This window comes from Primulina eburnea, chromosome 15 (assembly GCF_022965805.1).
Source record: "Primulina eburnea isolate SZY01 chromosome 15, ASM2296580v1, whole genome shotgun sequence".
NCBI classification, from domain to species: domain Eukaryota; kingdom Viridiplantae; phylum Streptophyta; class Magnoliopsida; order Lamiales; family Gesneriaceae; genus Primulina; species Primulina eburnea.
Genome location: NC_133115.1, coordinates 27,757,143 through 27,780,044, shown reverse-complemented (window position 1 = coordinate 27,780,044; position 22,902 = coordinate 27,757,143). Strand labels below are relative to the sequence as shown.

Genomic DNA, 22,902 nt, shown 5'->3' with positions numbered 1-22,902 from the left:
GATATGGTTATCAAAAAAATATTAATTTAATTAATTATAAAATAAATTTCCTAATTTTGTGATCAGTTTTCTATTTTTGTTGGATAAATTATCATATAAATAAGCATAAATAAAAAAAATCAAGGAGAATGTTCCAATTTTGAAGTGGTCATACAAATAGTTTGAAAGCATTCGAATTTGTAGAGGATGCAAGATTGCATGTAAAATCCAATTATCAATATTATCTAAAAAACAATTATTTAATGCACAAAATTATGATAAAATAGTAGAACACGGTCTTCATCCATAAAATCCTTGAATATATGAGAAAATATTTTTAAAAATTCAAAATTTAAATTATTTGGATGGAAAGAATTATTTTTCAATAATGAATTTCAAATGATACCACTGTTAAGATACATTAGAAATACTTGATAATTACTATTAAAATTCAAAGGAGATGAGTTTGAAATTCTCTATAATATATTTAAAATAATAACAAATTTTTTTAACATGACTGGATACAAATGCACTGAAAATGGATAGAAATCTGATAGCCAAGCCAATTCAACTACCAAACAATACACCAGACGCTTAAATGCTCCCAAGTGAATCAGTGCTGGGCTTTATCACATCAAATCCTTGTTTGCATCAGCTGAGTAAATGTAAATAATGAATTTCTAATCACAAATTTTATAAAAATTTAATTTTCCTACAGAGTATTGCCCCCATCATAAATAGAAAATTATCTGGCTCTAAAAGGTGTATACAAATATAAAGAATTTGTGGACCTTGAATCACTATTATGGCAGAAAGATAAGACTCGTGGCAACATCAAGTCGGCTTATAAACGAACTCGATCGAGATCAAGTTTCTCAGAGCTGGAGATTTTTTTGACAACATATACAGGGGATTTTTTGTTTAAATAACCCTCCACAGAGACATATTTAAAAAATAACCTCCATATGGTGATCGAATGTAAAACCACATGTATGATGTGTACATTATATAACAGAGATTAGGTACTCATTTTGTAGTGTGTACAAGTGTATGGTAGCATAGTTATCATGAAACTCATACACATTTATAAGCCGTAGCTCACATATCGAACTGCTCGGACATATTTACCAAACAGAATCAACCGTCCAAAGCGTGAGCTAGTGAGCTTAAACTTCTTTAATTTGGGGTTGATGAGCTTGAATCGACTAACTCATTATTATAAAGTGAATTAAACAAATCTCATGATTCATGAAACAACACCAAAATTGTTATTCTGAGAGACATGAGGGCTAATCCCAGTTTCTTGAACATCTACTTGTTTAAAAGTAGGTTACACACGAATTCTGATGTATATGAAGTAAACATATAAAGAAACAATCGGAATAAGAGTTTAGCAAACCTGGATATTCCAGATCAATCCAAAAGACTTTGTATGTCGTTCTGCTCAAGAAAATTTCGAACATATGAAAATCGATATGCGGTTACAGAACTTATGACTAAACAAAGGATGAACATATTGAACTACCTCAATCTCGAGAGGTGGTGTTGTCGGGGCATATCTCTGAACTACTTTTCCTTCTTTGTTAACCAAAAACTTCGTAAAATTCCACTTTATAGTGTCGACCAATAATCCGCCTTTTTGTGACTTCAAGAATTTGTAAAGGGGTGCTGCATTTTTTCCATTGACATCTATCTGAGATGTTAACGAAGTAAAATTTTGTCACAAGTTTCGACATGCATTTTACACGAGTAAGGAGAAAAAACGCAGACATCAGAAAGCATAAATAATGATACGTTGAAACTTAAAACTATCTTTTCCCAACAATGTTAAGAGAAGTTCCACTCAATGTAAAAAGACAACATAAGATTGTTATTTTGGTCTTGTGCTGCTTCAGATTCGGTGGTCTTAGACCTCGAGAAAAATTGAATTAGCCACAATACAAATGCAAGGATATTTTCCCCTTTTTAGGCAAAGCAATGGATCGACTGACAATATTGACTTTTCATAAAATGAAGAGTTAGATACTGGATAATTTGTTAGTCGGTTAAGAAAGTCGGAGAGTAAGATACTATATCAAATTGAAATGACGATAATATGTGACAACCGGCTACCTTAAAAACAAATACCTTTTCAAATATTGGGAATTCAGCTTTAAACCTGGTGCATACAGCTTCTTGAATTTCTTCACTAGTACCTGGTTCTTGCCAGGCAAACTGATTGCAAGGAAATGCTAATATTTCGAAGCCTGCGGCGAAAACACAAAAACACTTAAAGACAACCCCAAGAGACAATAACATACATAAGTATCAGACAAACCTTGATGCTTGTACTTGTCATATAAAATATTCAGATCCCTGTAATTCGACTGAGTCAAGCCACTGTGAGAGAGGAAATGTGCCAAGGTTTTAGCTTCAACTTCAGAATATTAAGGCTACCGCAATACTTGATTTCAAAAAACGAAGTATTTCTTTCACAGAAAGTTGCCAATAAATTTAGTAATACACCAGAACTTAAGTAGTTCCTGACCTGAAAAACAAGTGATAAAAAGTTGAATAACATTAATCAAGTCATGTTAGATCCATATTTTTCCAAGAAAATCACCGGAAAGGCGAAAATATATGTGCCACATATAGATAATAAGCAACGAATTTCAGATCCGTACGTGTTGGAACTATAATAAAGTTAACAGATTCCACTAATTTGCAGTCGGAAGTCAATAGGCCTTTGTTGTAGCGCACTTTTGGCTAAGTGAAAGAACATAACACTCGGTCCATTCATATAGACCAAAGGCATAAGAATAACCTACCTTGTTACTGAGTTGAATTTCAAGATTCCGCACAATTCAGAAAAGGAGAGAGAACAAATTAAAGCCCATCAAGAACATGAGCAGAACAGCATTAAAAGAATTCAGGGGAAAAAAGTTGAAGGCACGAGAAGTCTTAGGCTTACCATTTTGAAGCAACATTTACTATGAGGAGCACCTTCCCTTTGTAATTGCTCAAAGGCACATCATTTCCATGAATGTCCTGTAATTTTATTCATTAAGCAGCAACACGACCATATAACGTAAGTAATTCTACATCAAAGTCATTCGAAATCATTCTATCTTGATCAGCTAAATAAAGTATCCACAGAAAACAACCAGAATTCCCAATGCCAGTGACAGTTTATCTTTGTTTTCTGTAACTCTAAGTGCCAAGTCATCAACACCAGATCAAGATTGCACTTGATCATCAAGAATATAAAAGTGTCAGTTGGAGTTGGTTATTGAAACCGATAACAAGCTAGTAGTGTGTCACTGATTGTGCAACTGGAAGTGCAGGTAGCAAGTCATCTCGAGGAGTCTTAATATTTAGTGGCTGGCATGGTTCGCAATTGCGGTCACGGAGACCGTCGCGAAGTCACCGTTCTGGTTGTCATGACATTTCACGGAACGGCCACGACGCGAATATTTTTTAAAAATTAATATAAATTGAAATTTTTTAAAAAATATTTAAAAATATGTAAATCAAAATAAATATCATTTAAATAGATTATTTGATGAAAACAAGATAGTAAATATAATTTTTAAATTTTTATTCACACCTTATTGAATCACAAATCATATCTATGTTATATATCGAAATTTTCACGACCTTCTCAAAATTGAAATATACTATTAAGAAAGTTTTGGGTTATTATCAATTAAACTTTTGAAAAAAATTTAATTTGAAGAAAGAAGATATTGTTACTTATAAAATTTCGTGTCTTTCAACGCAAATATTAACTTTATAATCTCCAGAATTCTAGAAAACACCACGCAAAGATTTAGAATACTTATATTGACTTATACAAAATTAAAAAATTCAAATAAAACACCAAAAGCCCAAATATTTATCAAATTTCAACAACTTCGAAATTAAAAATACAAAGATAAAGAAATATAATGTATTACTTCAAAAGAAAACACAATATATCCATACTTTATAATTCTGAGTACGGCATAATTCAAGCTACAAAATTGAGTATGGATACGTGTGTGATATGCAAATCAAGAAAATGGTAAATTTAAGCTTTACACGGTGCTTTCAAATCAAATAATAAACTATTTTACAGCAATGCAATGTACATTATTTGAAAAGATATCTCGCAGATGTAGATTCACTATGAGACATTATTTGAAAAGATATTTTGTATCTAGATCAACCAACTCGACCCAGAAGAGTGGGTCGAGCTCTTCAACTCGACCGAAGAGTTTGGGTCGAGCTTGACCCACTCGCTCGACCCAGTTGTAAAGAGCTCTTGGGTTAAAAAAAAAATTGAAAGATCTCTTGGGTCGAGCTCTTTATAAAAGTTGTGAAGAACTCGACCCAATCTAGCTCGACCCAAAGAAAGAACTCGACCCCGAGGTGGGTCGAGCTCGGGGTCGAGGACTTGAATATCGTTTTTGTTTTTTTATTTTTAACGTTCCATTTTTATGTCGTTTCGTCGATCCGTGCCGCTCCACCGATAACACGGCGTTTTCTATCTACGTAACAACGATCCAAAGCATCAACGTTCAAACCCCGGAACTTCGTCAAGGTAGGCTTCGTTCCCGTTCCGGAACGGCCAGATACCGTTTCTGCAAACCATGGTGGCTGGAGAAGGGCAGGACATGCATAACAAGAGAAGCTACAATCTGATTATTGATGAGAGTGAATCGGTGTGAGATAGAAAAGAAATGAGTGAATTCAGTAGACTATTTGTGGAAGAAAATGAGTGAGTTCATTGAGGAATTTTTGTATTGTATCTTTGTATCTTGATCAATAATAGTGTCTCAATGGATGTAGGCTTTGATTTGGCTGAACCACGTAAAATCTCGTGTTCATTGTTCTTATGTATGTGATGTCAATCTGCATATCTTCTATAGTCTTGAAGTGGTATATTGTAAAATCCCTTCAATTTATGCATATTAATCGAATTTGCAACCATTGGTGTATCGAGAGTTGCATATAAATATACACTTGGAAAGTTTGAGAGAGAGAGTTGCTTAGTGACTCATCATATAATCACCCATATTTATGATTTGACATCTTCATGTTCATACCAATGAAACGTGGCGTATAATATTACATATGCTAGTCTCGAACTCGAACTCGAACGACTTTTATTCTTATTTTAGACAGCTGAATCGATTATGAATGAGTTTAGAATATAAGGTAACTAAAACGTGTTTCTTGATCAACGTGACAAGTACGACCTCATTGTACTATATTATATTCAAAATCTTTATGTATGCAATTTGCCAGTGTATACAGATAAAGCAAATGCTAGAATGTATTAAGTCGTAAAATATTATTAAATAAAGATTTTTTATCACACAAGAGTCAATAACGTTCAAGCCTTAAGTTGACTTTACGGGCACCTACTCATATATCGTCCCACCTGAACATAGCCAACTACCGATAGATTTCAAACTCATTGCTTCACGATGTTTTTCAAACAGTGATTTTGGCAGGGGCTTCGTCAGTGTATCAACAAAGTTATCTGCAGAAACGACTCTCTATACCGATATATCTATTCTTCCCACAATCTCCATGATGATGTGGAACTTGCTCGGTATATGTTGGGATCGCCGATGAGACCTTGACTCTTTTGCTTGCACAACGGCACTATTGTTGCCGCAGTACACCGGGACTGGATCAACTCTATTTGGAATAACGCTCGACTCTTGGACGAAATTCCTCATCCAAATAGCCTCATTCGTTGCAGCTGATGCAGCTATATATTCGATCTCAGTGGTTGAATCCACTGTGGTGTCTTGCTTTAAACTCTTCCAAGAGAAAGCACCACCTAGGAAAAGGCTTTGGTCATTTTCCTTTTAGATATGACTCATATGTCTCAAGATAGTTTATGAAAATACCCTCTCCCACTAGCTTGTGCATCTTTCTTTGGAATATGTCCTAGCCTAGCGTGTCATAACTTTGATTGGTTTATGCTATCATGTTTTCTTTTGTATGTTATTGAAATCGTGTTAACTTGGACAATGTTAGGTGAAATATCTTTTATTTTCAAGTTGTGGAGATCGTTTTCTATTCGCTCGTTCGAATTAAACATTCATTCTTGTAAATATTTTAAACATCTTTAGCAAGATAACAAGAAAATCCATCTTTGTGAAGCATGGAAATTGAAACAATATTTTTAACCAAATCTATAACAAATAAAACATCTCTTAAAAATAGTTTAAAATTAAATATTCATTCTTGTAAATATTTTAAACACATTTAGCAAAAAAACAAGACAGTCATTGATCCACTTAACTAAACATCTAGTATTTCATTAGAGGTCCAAACACGTAGATGTTAAAGTCCATTTCGTTTGGGACATCATCGATTCAGGGGTTGTACATGTGAAGAAAATCAACTCTACACATAATCCGATTGATGTATGTACTAAAGTCCTCCAAAGCAACAAGTTTGATTACTGTTTAAAACTTGATAGGACGACAAACGATGCAGAACCATAGATGAAATGAGGCGAGAGAGACAATATTATCGAAAGGTAGATAAATGGCAAGGTGGATAATTGTAACTCTAAGTGCCAAGTCATCTACACTAGATAAAGATTGCACTCGGTCATCAATCAAGAATATAAAAGCGGCAGTTGGAGTTGGTTCTTGAAACTGATAACAAGCTAGTGTGTCACTGATTGTGCAACTGGGAGTGCAGGTAGCAACTCATCTTGAGGAATCTGAATATATAAAGGCTGGAGAAGGGCAGTACATGCATAACAAAAGAAGCTACAATCTGATTATTGATGAGAGTGAATCAGCGTGAGATAGAAAACAACTGAGCGAATTCAAAAGAGTATTTCTGGAAGAAATCTGAGTGAGTTCATTGATGAATTGTTTTATTGTATCTCTGTATATTGATCAATAATAGTGTCTCCGTGGATGTTGGCTCTGATTTGGCCGAGCCACGTACAAACTCTTGTGTTCATTGTTCTTATGCGTGTGATATCAATCTGCATATCTTCTACAGTCTTGAAGTGATCAAATAAGATGGATTTGCTCTCCAGAAAACTCAGCCGATAGCTTCATATTTGTCTACATTTTCTTATAGAAATTGCAAATATATGCTTAAAACGTTATCATTTACAGAATAGCGAAAAGTACATTCAGCATTGGATACACCTAGAAGAAAGAACCCAAGTAGCAACAAATAAAATTAGGTGGATGAGTCTTACGCATCATTCAACTGAGAAGAAATCATAGATCCCAGAAAAATAAAAGATCCATTACCCAATAAACAAACAGAATCTTGAAATAAACTCTAGTGCACAAAAAAAACCCACCTTGACGGTGAACTCGTAGATGGATTTTGGGCAATCTTCACACGAACTAATAGCAGGAGGATACCTGTAATACAACAGGAAAGCAAGTCCAAGAAATAGAAGAGATACCAAGTTTGTTAATCTGTAAATACCCATGCTTTTCATTCGTTAATTGTCGGCTGGAACTGGAAGCCGATGAAGCTTAGACGAGGAACCGGGACAGGTTTTGCATTTCATCGCCATTAATTTTCGTGAGTCCCGTAACGTATTAAATTCTGGATGGCAGCCATTTAAGCATCATCATCTACCATCTACCATTGGTACGTTTTTACCAACCGATCGATTGGTCAATTTGATTGGGTGGGGCTGATGTAACAACATGATCGTATTTTAAATTGGATATCAAAAAATGTGATAAACTAAAGATAAAAAAAATAAAGTGATAAAGTAAAAATTCAAGAAATAAAAATAAAATATGGATGTAAGAAGACTTTCAAAAGCAGTTCAACTGAATCAGTGAAATCAATTCAGCAGACGAGCCAAATGATTTCACCATATCAGTTCAAGACCAGTTCATAACATCAGTTAAGCGCAAATCAGTTTGCAGAACACGACAAGCTTATCTAAGTGGAATCCAGCCGAGCACATTTAAATAAAGCAATTGTTCAGTCAAAGAACAATAATGGACGTTGCAGCATAATTTAAAGTCAATACGTTTCAGAATGACTGTCAGAAAAGACAAGTCATAAATATCGAAGAATGGATTCAACTGCAACGAACATATTTGATGAGTCTTGATGTACGGACTCAAAGCCTATAAATACAATATCAAGACAATCAATAAATAAGTGTGTGTAAATAATAAGAAGAATATAAGGGCGTATTCATTGTATGCCAGCTTACAAGAAGCAATCAGCCCAGATTTGAGGGAATACTTCAACGTATTATCAGCTTAGATTAGAAGCACAATTCTATCAGTATATGAGAACACTTTCGTGTTGTGTTCGTAGATCAGTTCTCACACACTCACACACAATCACTCACATATACAGGGAGTACAGCTTATTGATAAGTTGAGTCAGTCTTGCACAAAGACGTTAAACTTTTATATGTAGTCTTTAACACATAGACATTAAACAATGTTGGCTGAAAAGTGCTGCCTTCAATCTAAGTTAAGAGTTCAGTTAGGCAGTGGTGTAAGTACTAAGCTGAGTGGGTTTGTACAAGATGTTGTATAAATCAAAATTTTCTAATGGATCCTACCCAATGTGGTAGAAGGGGTGACTAGGAGCAGTTGAAGTCTCCGAACATCCATAAACGAATCTTGTGTACTTAACTGTTTAACTATTTTTTTCAAACTGATTTGATCAGTTCGATATGTTATCAGTTCAATTCTTACTATAACTGAAATGATACATGCAAGAACGGATCCCTCTTATTTCAGTTATTCAGTTTACACAAGTTAAAAGACTTTCAAATTAGTCAGCTTTCTTGACGAAAGATTATTTCAAGTATTTTTCGCTGGTTTAAAACCAAAATCGATCTAATTCATCGGTGTCTACATTTTTATAACACGAGCTATTGAAACTTATGGAGAATATTGTGTTTGAAGCACCCTCACAGATGTTAGAACCGATCTTTCAAATGTCAAGTCTTTTAAATTTTTTTTAAATCAAATTTGAGTTTAATGTCTCTTGAAAATATAAATTATATTTAAATATCTACATTGATTGTATCATTTCATTTAATTTTGATTATAATTTTGAGTTTTGTGTTATTTTTATATATTTAATTAACAATATTATATATCATATTAAATAAAATATAATTTTGGTTTTATTAATTCCCCATAACTTATTACTATTATTAATATTATAATTATTATTTATCTTAATTTAAATTTCATATAAATATCTTCTAACATTTTTTAACAAAATAATTAAAAACTATAATCAAAATTTTTTATCTAATAAATGACAAAAAGAAAAAGAAATTAATTTTTGAAAAATATTTATTTATTGTTTAAAATTTTTATAAATAAAATAATATATGATTTTTAGATATATTTTTTTATTTTTATTATTAACAGTTTGATAAAGATATTTTTAATTGTGATGATGTGCTGCTTAAGGAAAAACTTTAAAAAAAAACCAGAACTAAAGTTTTTGGTATTGAGATGATTAAGAAAAACCAGAAGCATTGTGCATCTTAAGGAAAATCTGAACAATAGTTTTTGGTATTGCATTGTTGAAGAAGAATCAAAACACGCCTTAAGAAAAAAATCAGTAGAGCGAACTGAAAATGAAGTGTACAAAACACAAGCAGCAGTTAGAAAATTAGTCTTTTACGATAATCTTTCACACTACACTAGTGACATCCGTTTAATTTGTATTATCTATAAGATGATGTCCCTAATAGTACACTTTATTTAAAACAATTAAATGAACCATACAAATCATTAATTGTTCACTACCATTATGGGTACACAAACAAATAACATTGTGCATGGGGACGGGGCACTAAGCACCAACGTAAAACGGAAGTACGATCATTGAACTCCCTCTGGGGCCTTGTCCCATAAAGGGGCTCCCTCTAGGACTTTTTCCCTCACGATATTTTCAAAAATCATATCTTCTATCATCTTTGTCAGAGTCAATTGACATCCTTCAAAATATTTTTATTTATCCTTTTTTAAATCATAAAATATCGTTTCTTTTTCAAATTCATAAAATAACATTTTAACAGTAAAAATAATACAGTTTTATCATAAATAATAAAATTTCATATTTTCATCATAAACTTTATAAAATATAATTTAAAATGTGTTATGATCTCTCAGAAAGTTGTCCATCCTTTTCGTAATATCCAGGTGTAAAATGACCGTTTTGCTCCTAAACTTAAAATTTTTCGATTTTGACTTTTTCTTAATTTTATTGACTCGAGCCTATCCCATGGTATCATATAAGCTTAAATTTTACTTCTAATATTTTTTTAGACGTTAACCCAATCCTTTCGATTTAATAACTTAATGACTAAACCACGAAACGTTTTTAATCCAAATAAATTCAAAACTTAATATTTTCTTCCCATATTTTAAACATAAACTTTTCATCCATAAAATTAACATGACATCTTAAAATACACCTATAAACATTTTTTAGACGTAAAATTAAGCTCATCAACTAATTTCCCAATTCATTTTAAACCTTAACCGTATGTCTCGGTTTTAACCCGTATCGACTCAATACTTTACCAGACTTGAACCATAGCTTGTTAACACCTAACCATATCCTATGCAACCCAATCAAACAAATTTAAAACCCTCGGAATATGTGGGGACCCGGACGCTAATCATAATCATAATCGTCATTGGGACTAATTAATCAATTATAAAACATGGTCTAAATTTTTTTTTAAAGGCGGAACGTAGTGAAATCAAACTAAGATACAACTCAGTATAAAATAAAAGTACAAGTCCTGTATCACAACCATTTATTTAACCAAGGTTTAAACATCTAATATCAAGTGTTCGACCCTATTTCTAATCCAAGTCCGGAGCCTCCACTCTAATCACGATCTCTCCTCATCTCCTGGACCCTGAACCTGTCTCACCTATTGTCATGTACACATACAAACAAGACAACAGCCGGATAACTCCGGTGAGAATAAATCCCAGTATAAATCAAAGAACATGCAGTCATATGTTCAATACAAAGCATGAAACAGATAATAGTAATACATATCAAAATCAGAAATGTAAACAATATCAATCTGTCGACAATACTCGTGACTCCACGATTCAGACTAGACTCAATCCTAGCCTAGGGATCCCGGTGTCCAGATGTGGCATTCCTATATCGACAAACAGTAATAGAAAAGACTCCAGTTCTATCCAAGTCGATATAACCAAACATCCAGTGTCCAGACGCATCCGTCATAGACTATGGTCTATCACCATATCTTGTGACATCGTGCAATGTACCCGTGGTTACCTGCCACTATCAGGTACTTCTGTCACAAGATTACTCGTCTAATGCATGCTCCTATAACTCCATAGAACAAGCATTTAAATCAAATCATTAAATACAATGATAAACAAATAATAAGTATGTGATTTAGGGAAACTCAAGTACATCCTACTTGAGTCGATGTCCCAATACACATTGACTTATACCTTTCGTTGCAGTTTCGGTCTGGAATCCAAACTCTGTCAATCCCTCAATATGACAATGGCAATACCAATAATCTCATATCAATATACCTTTCGAATTACTAACAATCTTGATTAATCTGGATTTAATTCAAAATCAACGGCATAACGGTACAATCTCAGTATCTCCGTCAATACCAAATCTACAGACATCAATTACAAATCATAACTCATATCCATTACAATCTGTAATTCAATCACAATTCAAATCTGTCTGGTATAAATCAATATACCCTAAAAATTCATAACAATTCCATAATCAGTCCGTTTCTCAATCTGACTTCGATTCTACGATGTCTAATATGTCAAGAACATCATATATGAATTCCATTCAATTCTGACAACATCATAATTTCAAAGTATATCAAAACGTAGCAAAACTTACGTCAAGTTGTAGCCTACGTCGATAGGATTAAAGTACTGAAGTCAGATTACAATTCGGACGGACGGATTTCACACAAAAGGCGTAAGGATTTTCAACAACTTTCCCCTGACCCTTTTCTCGGTTTTTCCCTTCTGAATCTTCAAAAAAATGAAGGATATACGTATATATATATATATTCAGATGCTCGGTTAGTGATACGCGTCACTTTTTCAAGAATTTCGGTCGCTCTCGGGCGGTGGTAATTTACCGCTCGGGCGCTTGCTCGGCGCTCGGGCGGTTAAAACTTACCGCCCGGGCGCGGGAGGTTCTGTCCTCCACAATCGTCGTTGGCGCTCGGGCGGTCAAAAACTACCGTCCGAGCGCCACATCTTCTGTCCAAGACATGTTCTATTGAACTTTGGCGCTCGGGCGGTCATTTCTTACCGCTCGGGCGCCACTAGTTCTGTCCAAAAATTGCACCCTTCAAATGAAATCTTATTTCGTGTCCCGATTAATCCTTTCATAATCATATCAATTTATATCAATAATTATAGATTGACAAAAACTTGTGTGAGATGGTCTCACGGGTCATATTTGTGAGACAGATCTCTTATTTGGGTCACCCATGAAAAAGTATTACTTTTTATGCTAAGAGTATTACTTTTTATTGTGAATATGGGTAGGGTTGACCCGTCTCACAGATTATGATCCGTGAGACGGTCTCACATGAGACTTACTCTTATAGATTACTAGGATGAAATTTCCGGGCATTACAGAATAGCTCAGAACGCCTGCTGAATTTTCTGCAAAAAAAAAATCTCAACAATGTATTTTTTTTTCTCAAAAACTAATCATAATATTTAACATTCAAAAATATTTTTTAAATAATTTATATAATAATAATTTTCTAAATCTGAGATTTTGATGTCGAATTTTGACGAACGGTATCCCCACGCAAAGTAAAATATATATATGCTATCATACGCTCTTGTAGTTAACATGCGCTTTCTTGTCAGTATCCGTTATCTCGGAGGTCGATAAATTCCCCAGGGCACTTTCGTAAGTTGGCGGCGCTCACGAAGCCCTAGATTCACGGTCGCACCGCTACAGCCGCCGTCTCTCTAAATCATGTACGTATCTACCGCTAGATGTGTTTGATGATGCGTTGAATTGCTGATCGAATTAAAGTGATATTCACCCGTGAATTAGGTGTTTTTGACTTCATCATCATAAGCTTCCGAATTCTTTGAGATGAATTTTTTTAGATTGAGCTTTGAAGCTATGTTCATGTAATTTCTTAGTTTTGGTGCAGGAAATTTTTCTTTTTTGGGTGATTTGAGCTGATTCTGTTTTGACTATTTGGGCCAGTCTATTGAATTTAGAACAAGAAATTATTTTGATCACTCAATATTTACTTTGTTGGTCATTTCTTCTGCTATATATTCGCGTGACTCTTATCAGACCTAGTGCTGTGTGCTACGTGTGTTGGAGTCAGTAGATACGCGTGTGGCCGCGTATTCTTTTTCGGCATGTTTCTTATCTCCCTATTAATTTCTTGAATAATCGATTTCCTAATTTAAGCTGAATAGTTTCTCTCCTTTGTTTTCTTGTTGACAAAGAGACTCGGAAACAGTGAAAAAAATGATCGGGGAATATGAGTTATTGCTTTGTTTTTTAGTTCTGTTTATACTTTATACAGTTGCCGTTTGTTTGTTTGAGGTGTGAGGAAGAGATCTAAGAGTAATGGTATGATTTTTTTTGGCATGCTTTTGTTTTACTCATTAGCCTCAAATTTCCTCAAGTGTATTGTTTTTGAAAAAAAATTGATTTCTTGCATATCCCGTCTGTAAAATGTCAATGCCTTAGCCATTGATGTGAATCTACTTCTTGTACTGTGAAAGAAGTTTAATGATAAATTTATCAGTGGTCAAAAGTTTTGATTTTCTCTCTTACCTTAAATTTGTACCAACTACTGGCAGGATCGACAGTGACGGATGGCGCTCTTTTGTCGCCGGCTCCTTTAAATTTTTCCACCCGATTATAGAATATAAGCACTAAATTTTCGAGTTATAAAACTTTGTTGTTCTTGATGATTTTATCCTCATCAAACTTTGCAGATCTTTTTAAAGCTGAGTCTTTTGTTGGGAATTTGTGTAATGGAATGACTTCCTTTTAGTTGTAGTTGGTGATTTATAAAATTATGTGCTGGAAAGTGAAATTTAAATTTGCTTCACAGTGTGTTTGGATGCTTAAAAGTTTGGATTTTGATTTTGAAGTAGAATTGGATTTGGAATTTGATTTGAAAATTCATGGATTTAGAATTCCATTTGTGTGTTTGTTTGAAATTTAAAAATTTATTTATAATTCATTTCTTGTTTGAAATTTTTTTTTTGAATTTTAAATTTAAAATTTTACTAAAATAACTTTAATTATCTTTTACATAAATAATTTAAAACATATTATTCACATTATTAAAAAATTAAATTTAATTTTGTCATATATATTTATCTATACCATTTCAATTATATATTTGTGTTATATAAACTACATAAACTTTTATATAATTAATTAACTATTGTTAATTAAGACAATGAATTATTAAAATAAAATAATCAAACATGACGTCTAAATATTCAAATTTAAATTTTACAAAATACATTATTTCAAAATTAAATATTCAACCATATCCTAATTTATAAATAAAAAAATAAATTATTATTGAATAAAAAATTGTTCAATATTAATGACAACTATAAGAATAGATTGCAAGAATCAAATATGCAAAATAAATAAATATATCATTTAATCCAACCATGACACATAAAGATGGTAGAATGATGATAATTAAAAAAACTTGTCATGGATATTTTTTTAGGTCTATTCAAATCCAAATCTCATCAAATCTTACCAGTTTTGTAAAGATTTGTTTATATACAATGAAATTCAGTCAAATCCTGTTAAATCCCTTAATATTCAATTCCATTTTTAAAATCCAACTAACCAAACGGTTAAAATCAGGATTTACAAATCCAAATCCTCACAAATCCCTCCAAATCTTTGTTTCCAAACATAGGGTTAGTGTTTTCTTTTGGTTGATGTTGTGTCTCTACCCTTACGCAGGATGGTCTACTGCCAGATTGTTTTGGAACACTTGAATTCTTGTGAAGGTATCATGTGTCGCTACTGCTAATTAGGGATACTCCTGACCACCTTTAACTTCCAATGGATCGACGTGACACTTCAGGATTTGTGAGTGGGGGATTGGTGTACTCTTTTAGAGACATCTGACCCCCTAGGATTGTAGCTAATAACTTAAACCCCGGAAGTCTGGCTGACTGTTATAAGAGACTTGCATCATTAGCCACTTGTTCATGGATTCCAGATCGCACAATCTGAGTTTTGTTGCTAATCCCACTCCAATTGCGTTCAAGAATCTGCTTAACTCCATTCAAATGAAAGGAGATGGAACTGAGGTTGTGTGTGAGGCAGATATAACATTACAACTAGTTTCACCTAGTTTTGAAAGCCCCTTTGCTTCTGTTAAAGGAGCCAAACGAAAGTGGAGTTTAGTGGATGGTCTTGCTAATCAACAAGTTGAAGCTTCTCTAGATCTCAACCTTTGCAATTCGTCGAGCTCATCTGACAGCAAGGAGAGTACAGTTACTGCATGCACCCTAATGTCATCAGCCAAGGAAAGTGAAGAAGAATCATCGATGATGCTAGATTTGAACTTCACCCTTCATCTTGGTGGCGAGAAATCATCAGGCCCTGAGAAATCAAGCAGCTATAATTTGAAGTCCCTGGATGTGTTGCCCGATGTTGATCTGCAGTTGAGCCTTTCTAGCTTGGCAGTTGTGTCTGATATTGCAGCTTCCCAACCAAGCTTCAGTGCCCCGAGGGAAGTTACTAAAATGTTTGCCAGTACTGGAGATTTGAACACTGATGAAGGATCAACAGGAACTCCCCCTTTCCTGTCGTTGGTGAACATGGAAGACCTTAACTATCCGAACCAGGCTCTGGTGGGAAGGAAGCAAAAACTGGTATCTCCTGATCTTTCCTCGAGTATAATGGCAGCACCAAAAAGTTCAGTCAGCTGTACTTCCGGGATTTTACAGTCACGACAGCAGCGTAACAGCGTTACTAAACAGTGTAAAGCTGAGGGATGTTTGAAGGGAGCAAGAGGTGCTTCTGGTCATTGTATTGCTCATGGTGGTGGTCGCAGGTGTCAGCGTCCTGACTGCTGGAAGGGAGCTGAAGGCCGGACTGCATTCTGCAAGGCTCATGGTGGTGGTCGACGCTGTGAGTTTTTAGGTTGTACAAAGAGTGCAGAAGGACGTACTGATTTCTGCATCGCTCATGGCGGTGGCCGGCGTTGCACTGATGATAACTGCACCAGAGCTGCTAGAGGAAAGTCGGGATTGTGTATTCGGCATGGTGGTGGCAAGAGATGCCAGAAAGAGAATTGCACAAAGAGTGCAGAAGGTCTTTCTGGTCTCTGCATCTCACATGGAGGTGGTCGCCGATGTCAGCATCCTGAATGTGACAAAGGTGCTCAAGGAAGCACATTGTTTTGCAAGGGACATGGTGGTGGCAAACGCTGCACACATCCAGGGTGCGACAAGGGTGCAGAGGGAAGCACCTCTTTCTGCAAGGGTCATGGGGGAGGCAAACGTTGCTCCTTCCAAGGAGGTGGACCCTGTCCAAAGAGTGTGCATGGAGGGACTCTTTTCTGTGTTGCGCATGGAGGTGGAAAGAGATGTGCTGTAACTGAGTGCACAAGGAGTGCCAGGGGACGAACCAACTTTTGTGTCCGTCATGGTGGAGGCAAGAGATGTAAAATTGTGGGCTGTGGAAAAAGTGCTCAGGGCAGCACTGATTTCTGCAAGTCCCATGGTGAAGGGAAGAGATGCTCCTGGGGCCACCTTAACTCTGAATTTGGGGATGGAGAAGTTCCTTGTGACTCATTCATTAGGGGGAAGACTGGATTATGTGCAGCTCACAATGCTCTGGTTCAGGACAAAAGGGTTCATGGTGGTGGTGCAACTGTACGAACTGTTCAGGATTCTAAGGCCAATCATCCTGCTAAGTTGAAACGAGTCATGATTGAGCATACATCTGCTGACATAACAATGATGGAGAATAGTATATTGACTTCCAACTGTGGTTGGAATTATTTTGATTTCCAGTCAACTCCTCCATCTGTTGCAAGCTACCAATTGTCGAGCCCATCCGCAGAAGAAAGGGTGCATGGAGGGAATCTAGTGGCATCATATACGAGCAATCTCGGTTTCCACTTTATTAGAAGCAGAGACATAACTGGTCCATCAGAACCAGCTAAATCTTCCATCAGACATCAAACCTGGATGTAAGATTATCCTACACCGTTTTCTATTATTTTAACAAGCACAATATTGGGCATGTAATTTTATTGTTGTATTTTCTGTGTTTGTTAGTGTTTTGATCATAAAAACTCCCTCTCTTCGTGTGAGAATAAGGGAAAATAATATGTGATATCTGTACAATTCATGTGTGCCTCTCTTCATGTAAATAGTTCATCTTTGTTAAGTCTCGTTTTTCCGGCTCATGTGCTATCAAAGATGGATGCTGTTGTGAAATAAAACATGAGCTTGCCACGTTGTTGGAACTTTATAATTATGCCTTCTGCTATTCTTATTTTCACATTCTGTGTGAGTGTCTGTGTATCTTTAGTACATTACATTCACTGTATCTGAATGGAGTAAATCTAACTCTCCCTTTGTTTTCAAATTTTGAGAACACATCGCTCAAAACATATACAAACAAGGATGCGTGCGTTCAAGATTTGAAAACATGAGATCATGTTTGGTTTAAAATACGGGAGTCAATGGATCATTTTTTTAAATAATGAGGTTTTAGCAATTTTGGGATTTTACCGAGACAGTATCTGCGATTAACTCTAAATATACTTTAAGCAGTTGGAAAGTCCTATTCTCCATTAATCTAATCAAATTACGAGTTGTAATCAGAATCTGTTTAAATCTTCGTTTCGGTCCATTTGCTAAAAACTGGAGAATCTATGCTCGCCATGAATAATGCCTACCCCATGTTACAAAAACACTTGCCAGGGTGCATGGCAACCATTAAATCAGCTCAAGTTCGTAAAGATGTTTCATCGTTGAAAGCTTTATAATAAGGCAAAAACTTGTGTGAGACGGTCTCACGGGTCGTATTTTGTGAGACATATCTCTTATTTGGGCCATCTATAAAAAAATATTACTTTTTATGTTAAGAGTGTTATTTTTTATTGTGAATATTGATAGGGTCTCGTCTCACAAATAAAGATTTGTGAGACCATCTCACAAGAGACATACTCTTATAATAGTGTATACTGGATAGATAGCACTTTGAGCTTAAATTATTAGTGATGAAATGTTCGTGTTCTTTACTTTTATCTTTTACAAATTTTCCAGCTTAAAAATATAACTTATATATGTGGATTTTTACAATCATGCGAGATGTGTTGATGAAAATAACAAAAACCTACCAGAACAATTAATATATGCTAGTGTCTCTTCGCACTTTTGTATAAAAAAATAAAATTATGTTCGATTTTTTTTTTTTTTATGGTTTCTTATAATTTTTTTTTTTCGTGGAGTGATATGATGCTTTAAAAATTCAAAATTCTAGATAAAACTAAATAAATATTTTAGAAATTTTACAAATTTTGTAAGTGGATTATGTTAATTACGAGGAAAACTAAAATTACGAAATTTGTCTTTATCATATTTTTTATTGAATAAAAAGGAATATTTCTTATAATTTGAGACGAGTATTTTTTTTGGCAGTTTAAAAATTTATTATAATACCAAAAGTTAGCTATGTTAAGTCCCTCAAGTTTAATAATATAGTAATTACATATTATAGAGTAGGTCTCATGTGATATATGTTTATTTGGTTCATATCTATAGTAAAAAAATAATACTTTTGAAATAAAAATTAACTTTTTTTATGAGCCGGATAAGAGGCTTGTACAACAAATAACACGGTTTCATTGAAGTTTTTTTGTACAATATATATGTAACTGTCTGTACTTGTCATAATTTCATCGCTTTGTTTTTTTTTTTTTATTTTTTGATGATTTGAGAACTCGCAGTCGTTATTTTTCAATTTATACTAAGTAGACCTTTGGATTAACGCTTGATAAACCCTCGAGTTAACGCAACAACATACAAACAATGCTTTCTACTTATTTGCTCCAATATATTCATTATTGTGTATGAACACACATCATTACTAGATTTAGATTATCCTTCTCAATTAGCGACATCACCCAAACCAGCGTAGTTAATCCAACAGTTAAAAATACAAAATAGTAATATAGTGAAACCTTATTACATCGAAGCGTTTGTAGTCCAACGGTTAGGCTAATTGCCTTCCAAGCAATAGACCCGGGTTCGACTCCCGGCAAACGCATACACCACAGTTCACAAACCATTTTCATCCTCAAAACCCAGCCACTCCGATAAGACGGTCCGACGGTTTCATCGAAACGGCACCTATGAATAAGTCCTCGTGATCTACAGAGTTTTTAAATGATGAAATAAAACTTCGATGTAGATGATTTAGCCCTTCATAATATGCAGTATGAAGGTAGATGCTCGCATCACGGGTTTTCCGTATAAATTTGCGTATACTGTTACATAATTGAATATTTATCCGTAACATGATTTGGGATTGATGCTTTAACAAACCCAGATCAACAAACCCAGAAATTTAGATGTTACTTACATCAATAAACCAGCACATTATCATGCCACAACCAGCCAAGCTGGCGAAGTTTCCTCCTTTTGTCACGAACGTTTTTACCATGTGAATAATATTTCGTTGGAAAATGGCATATAATGTAAATTTAAACGCACAAATATTATCAAACCGACATGAAAAACATGAACAAAATGTAATAAAACTATAAACCATGCCAAGTATAATCAACCACAGAAATTCACCCCACTGTTGAATATCAATTCTGTGTAACATTCCAAATTTCATTCTGACAAGGAACTTAGAATCCTAAACGAAAGTAATAGCATTATCATCCAAACATATGTAAACATCATCGACACCCTCACGAAACCCAAGCAAATGAACATGTCAAACCTACACAAAATAAGTTAATGACATTCACTCAACTCAAGCCGCTTTCTTGTCTTTCAATGGCCCTCTTGGGATCTTGCTCAGAACTTTAGCATCGAATACTGCATACAGTCTCTTGAGCTCGGCGTTTGCCTTCTCAGCGAAAGAGTCCACCTGGCGTTCGTACTTCTCAGTAAAACACAGGCACAATGAACATCGACACAACAACTATTTATAAAACGAAGATTGAGTTAGAAAATCATCAGTTGATAAATAATGATAATTAAGTTAACATCATATTGATTTTGAGAAATACTTATGTATAGTAGGGTCAAGAAATCACAGCAACTTCCAACGGATGACGCTACCCACAAACCAGCAATCACCTGCTTAGTAACAGCATTCAAAGTAGAAGAATTGAGTTCAAAATGGAACAAAGATATACAACATGAATAACTACATCGTACCACTCCGTTTCACTCATTGCCATACACTTGTAGTTTAGAGGATAAAAGAAACCAGAGACTGAAATTTGTTTTAATCATGCGAGCTATATTTAGAAACTTGCAAGGAATGACAGCGGCTAGATCTTCAGTAACAGATCCATTTACAGCTAAATCGAATTTTGGAAAACGACAAAAGAATTTATTTTGTAAGCCACTATACACAGGAACCAATCAATTTCCAAGTGAACGAACGACGTACCAAGAGAAACTTCTTCAAATCCCTTCCCATCGCAATGTCCCTGAGAACAGCAAATGCCCGATTGATCTCGACCCTCAGATCAGATGCGATTCGCGTCATCCGATCTTCAGGAATCTCGATTTTTGGGATGTGTGGAGGAGACCTAAACAAGAAGTAGAACACCAATCGTTAAGATCCCATTTATGCAAGAATATAAAGCAAGTAGATAGACATCTTACTTATTGATAAAAGTGATAGCGTTTGACCACAAGAACAAGAGAGCCAATACAAGAATCAAACTGTGGCAGACCAATGTGAGCAAATGGTATTCAATGACATCGAACAAAACCCAGATCGCAGTCGCCCCACCAAGCACTCCCGCCGAGAGTTTCTTGTCCCTCCATAGGAACAAGTCAGCAGCTAAGAATCAAGAACATTAAAGATTCAATTCAGATGCATAGTTCAGCTTAATATTTCAAGAACGTTTTTTTTTTACATGTTTAGCTTCAAATATCTGAACTGATCAATCAAATCTAAATGAGTAACGTTCCTAGAGTTCATTCAAAATCTCGAGTGGAATTCCACTTGAAGGCTTTATTCGTACACACGAAATTATAAAATTAATCAGCACCATCTCTTCAATTTCACAAACTAGATCTGGATCCAACTACAGGAACAAGAACCCAAAAAAAAAAAGCAGAGATGAAAACTAATCAAAGTTTGCAAAATGAAAACGAACATAAAAAGGGTCTTGAAAAGCTTAATTCCCCTCATCAACCACGGTCATCAATTCAAAATCTTGATAAAAATAAAAAATTTCAACAAAAAAGTTTTTTGAATAAAAAATATAAAATTTCACAACATTAAAGACCACCCAAAAATGAAAGAACCCAGATATTTCACAAACTTTACAGGTTCAATATTTCAGAAATTAAAGTCACCCCAAAACCCAGATTTGACAAGTTTCTACAATTTTTTAGAATGCATAATATAGCAATTTTTTCAAAAATATACATATATCTATCTATACCCACACAAACGAGCAAAACTAACTAAAACTTTAAATGAAATTTTTCCTTTTTCCTCACTATTCTGACTCACGTTTGCCGCCGCCAAAGACTTTGTGAACAGGCTTCTCCCTCCCAAAGAGACGGTACACCTTATCGTTAAACGCCACCGGCTTCTCACACTCAGAATCAGATGACGAAGAAGAATCGTCGCCGTGGAATTTTTCGACAATCTTTTCCACAAAAGATCCCTCCTTCTCCTCTTCCTTGATATGATCGGCCATCAGCAGAGGTATAGATACAGCGAAGTTAATCTATAGATTTATACGAAAGTGTGTGTCGAGGATTCGAGCAACAGTGAACCGAATGAATCTTGAAATGTGGAGGGGATTCTGTCAAGGGACCTTTATGTGCGAGGTGGGGTTGGAAAGGGAGGTCAAATCGTGGCCGTTGATTTATGTGGGCCAATGAATGACCGGCCGGATGTGTTGGATGATGTTTTTAATTAATTTTCTTGATGGGTAAGTTAACTTAAGGTGGATGTCTTGTTGAAATGGAAACTACTAGAAGAACCAAGGCCTAAGGAACACGTATGTTTTTGACAAAAACTTGTATGAGACGGTCTTACGGATAATATTTGTGAGACGGATCTCTTATTTGGGTCACCCTATGAAAAAGTATTACTTTTTATGCTAAGAGTATTACTTTTTATTGTGAATATGTGTAGAGTTGACCCGTCTCACGGATTATGACCCGTGAGACGGTCTCACATGAGACTAACTCATGTCTTTTTAACATAGTAAAAATTTAAGCAGCACGGTTTCACATGTCATATTTATGAGATGGATATTTATTTGGGTCATTTATACAAAAATATTACTTTTTATGCTAAAAATATTATTTTTTATTGTAAATATCGGTATGATTGACCCGTCTCACATATAAAAATTCGTGAAACTGTCTCACAAGAGACCTACTCTTTTATCATATTATATTATACAGAAAAATAAAATTGTTGTATTGGTTGAAAAATAAGAGTTGAAATTATTGAATGTTGAAATAAGAGTTGAAATTATTGAAAATTAGTGTATGTAATGATGTATTTATTTTTGGATTATTTTCAAATAAATTTTATAAATAAATATCTAAATTTGTGAAAATACACACAATTGAATAAACAAAATATATTTTATGAGTTTGAAATTTTTACTTTTTACCATACATTTTTACTTTTAATATATTATCGGCACGATGC

At 34.6% G+C, this 22,902-nt stretch overlaps 2 protein-coding genes, 1 non-coding gene and 1 pseudogene across 4 annotated transcripts; 2 read left to right on the top strand and 2 right to left on the bottom strand.

Annotated features, from left to right (window-relative positions):
• Positions 1 to 442: 442 nt before the first annotated feature.
• Positions 443 to 7,640, bottom strand: LOC140814350 (probable glutathione peroxidase 2). Of its 2 annotated transcripts, none has more exons than XR_012114096.1 (7): positions 7,292 to 7,640; positions 2,930 to 3,006; positions 2,297 to 2,358; positions 2,107 to 2,225; positions 1,505 to 1,672; positions 803 to 1,419; positions 443 to 732 (listed from the first exon to the last, which is right to left on the bottom strand). XR_012114096.1 is itself a non-coding variant. In XM_073173299.1 (7 exons), the coding sequence occupies exons 1-6, from the start codon at positions 7,433 to 7,435 to the stop codon at positions 1,393 to 1,395; spliced, it is 597 nt and encodes a 198-aa protein (XP_073029400.1). In that variant the 5' UTR covers positions 7,436 to 7,640; the 3' UTR covers positions 443 to 634; positions 1,379 to 1,392. The 2 variants fall into 2 exon arrangements, 1 of the variants encoding a protein (XP_073029400.1); XM_073173299.1 differs by having other exon boundaries at positions 443 to 634; positions 1,379 to 1,419.
• A 7,575-nt stretch (positions 7,641 to 15,215) lies between these two features.
• On the top strand, positions 15,216 to 17,407 carry LOC140813493 (uncharacterized). The gene has a single exon (XM_073171982.1). The coding sequence runs from the start codon at positions 15,216 to 15,218 to the stop codon at positions 17,211 to 17,213; it is 1,998 nt and encodes a 665-aa protein (XP_073028083.1). The 3' UTR covers positions 17,214 to 17,407.
• Positions 17,408 to 19,224: 1,817 nt separating this feature from the next.
• Positions 19,225 to 19,296, top strand: TRNAG-UCC (transfer RNA glycine (anticodon UCC)). Its single transcript has one exon. It is a non-coding gene; the product is annotated as a tRNA-Gly (tRNA).
• Positions 19,297 to 19,781: 485 nt separating this feature from the next.
• On the bottom strand, positions 19,782 to 22,126 carry LOC140814795 (reticulon-like protein B3; annotated as a pseudogene).
• Positions 22,127 to 22,902: the final 776 nt, after the last annotated feature.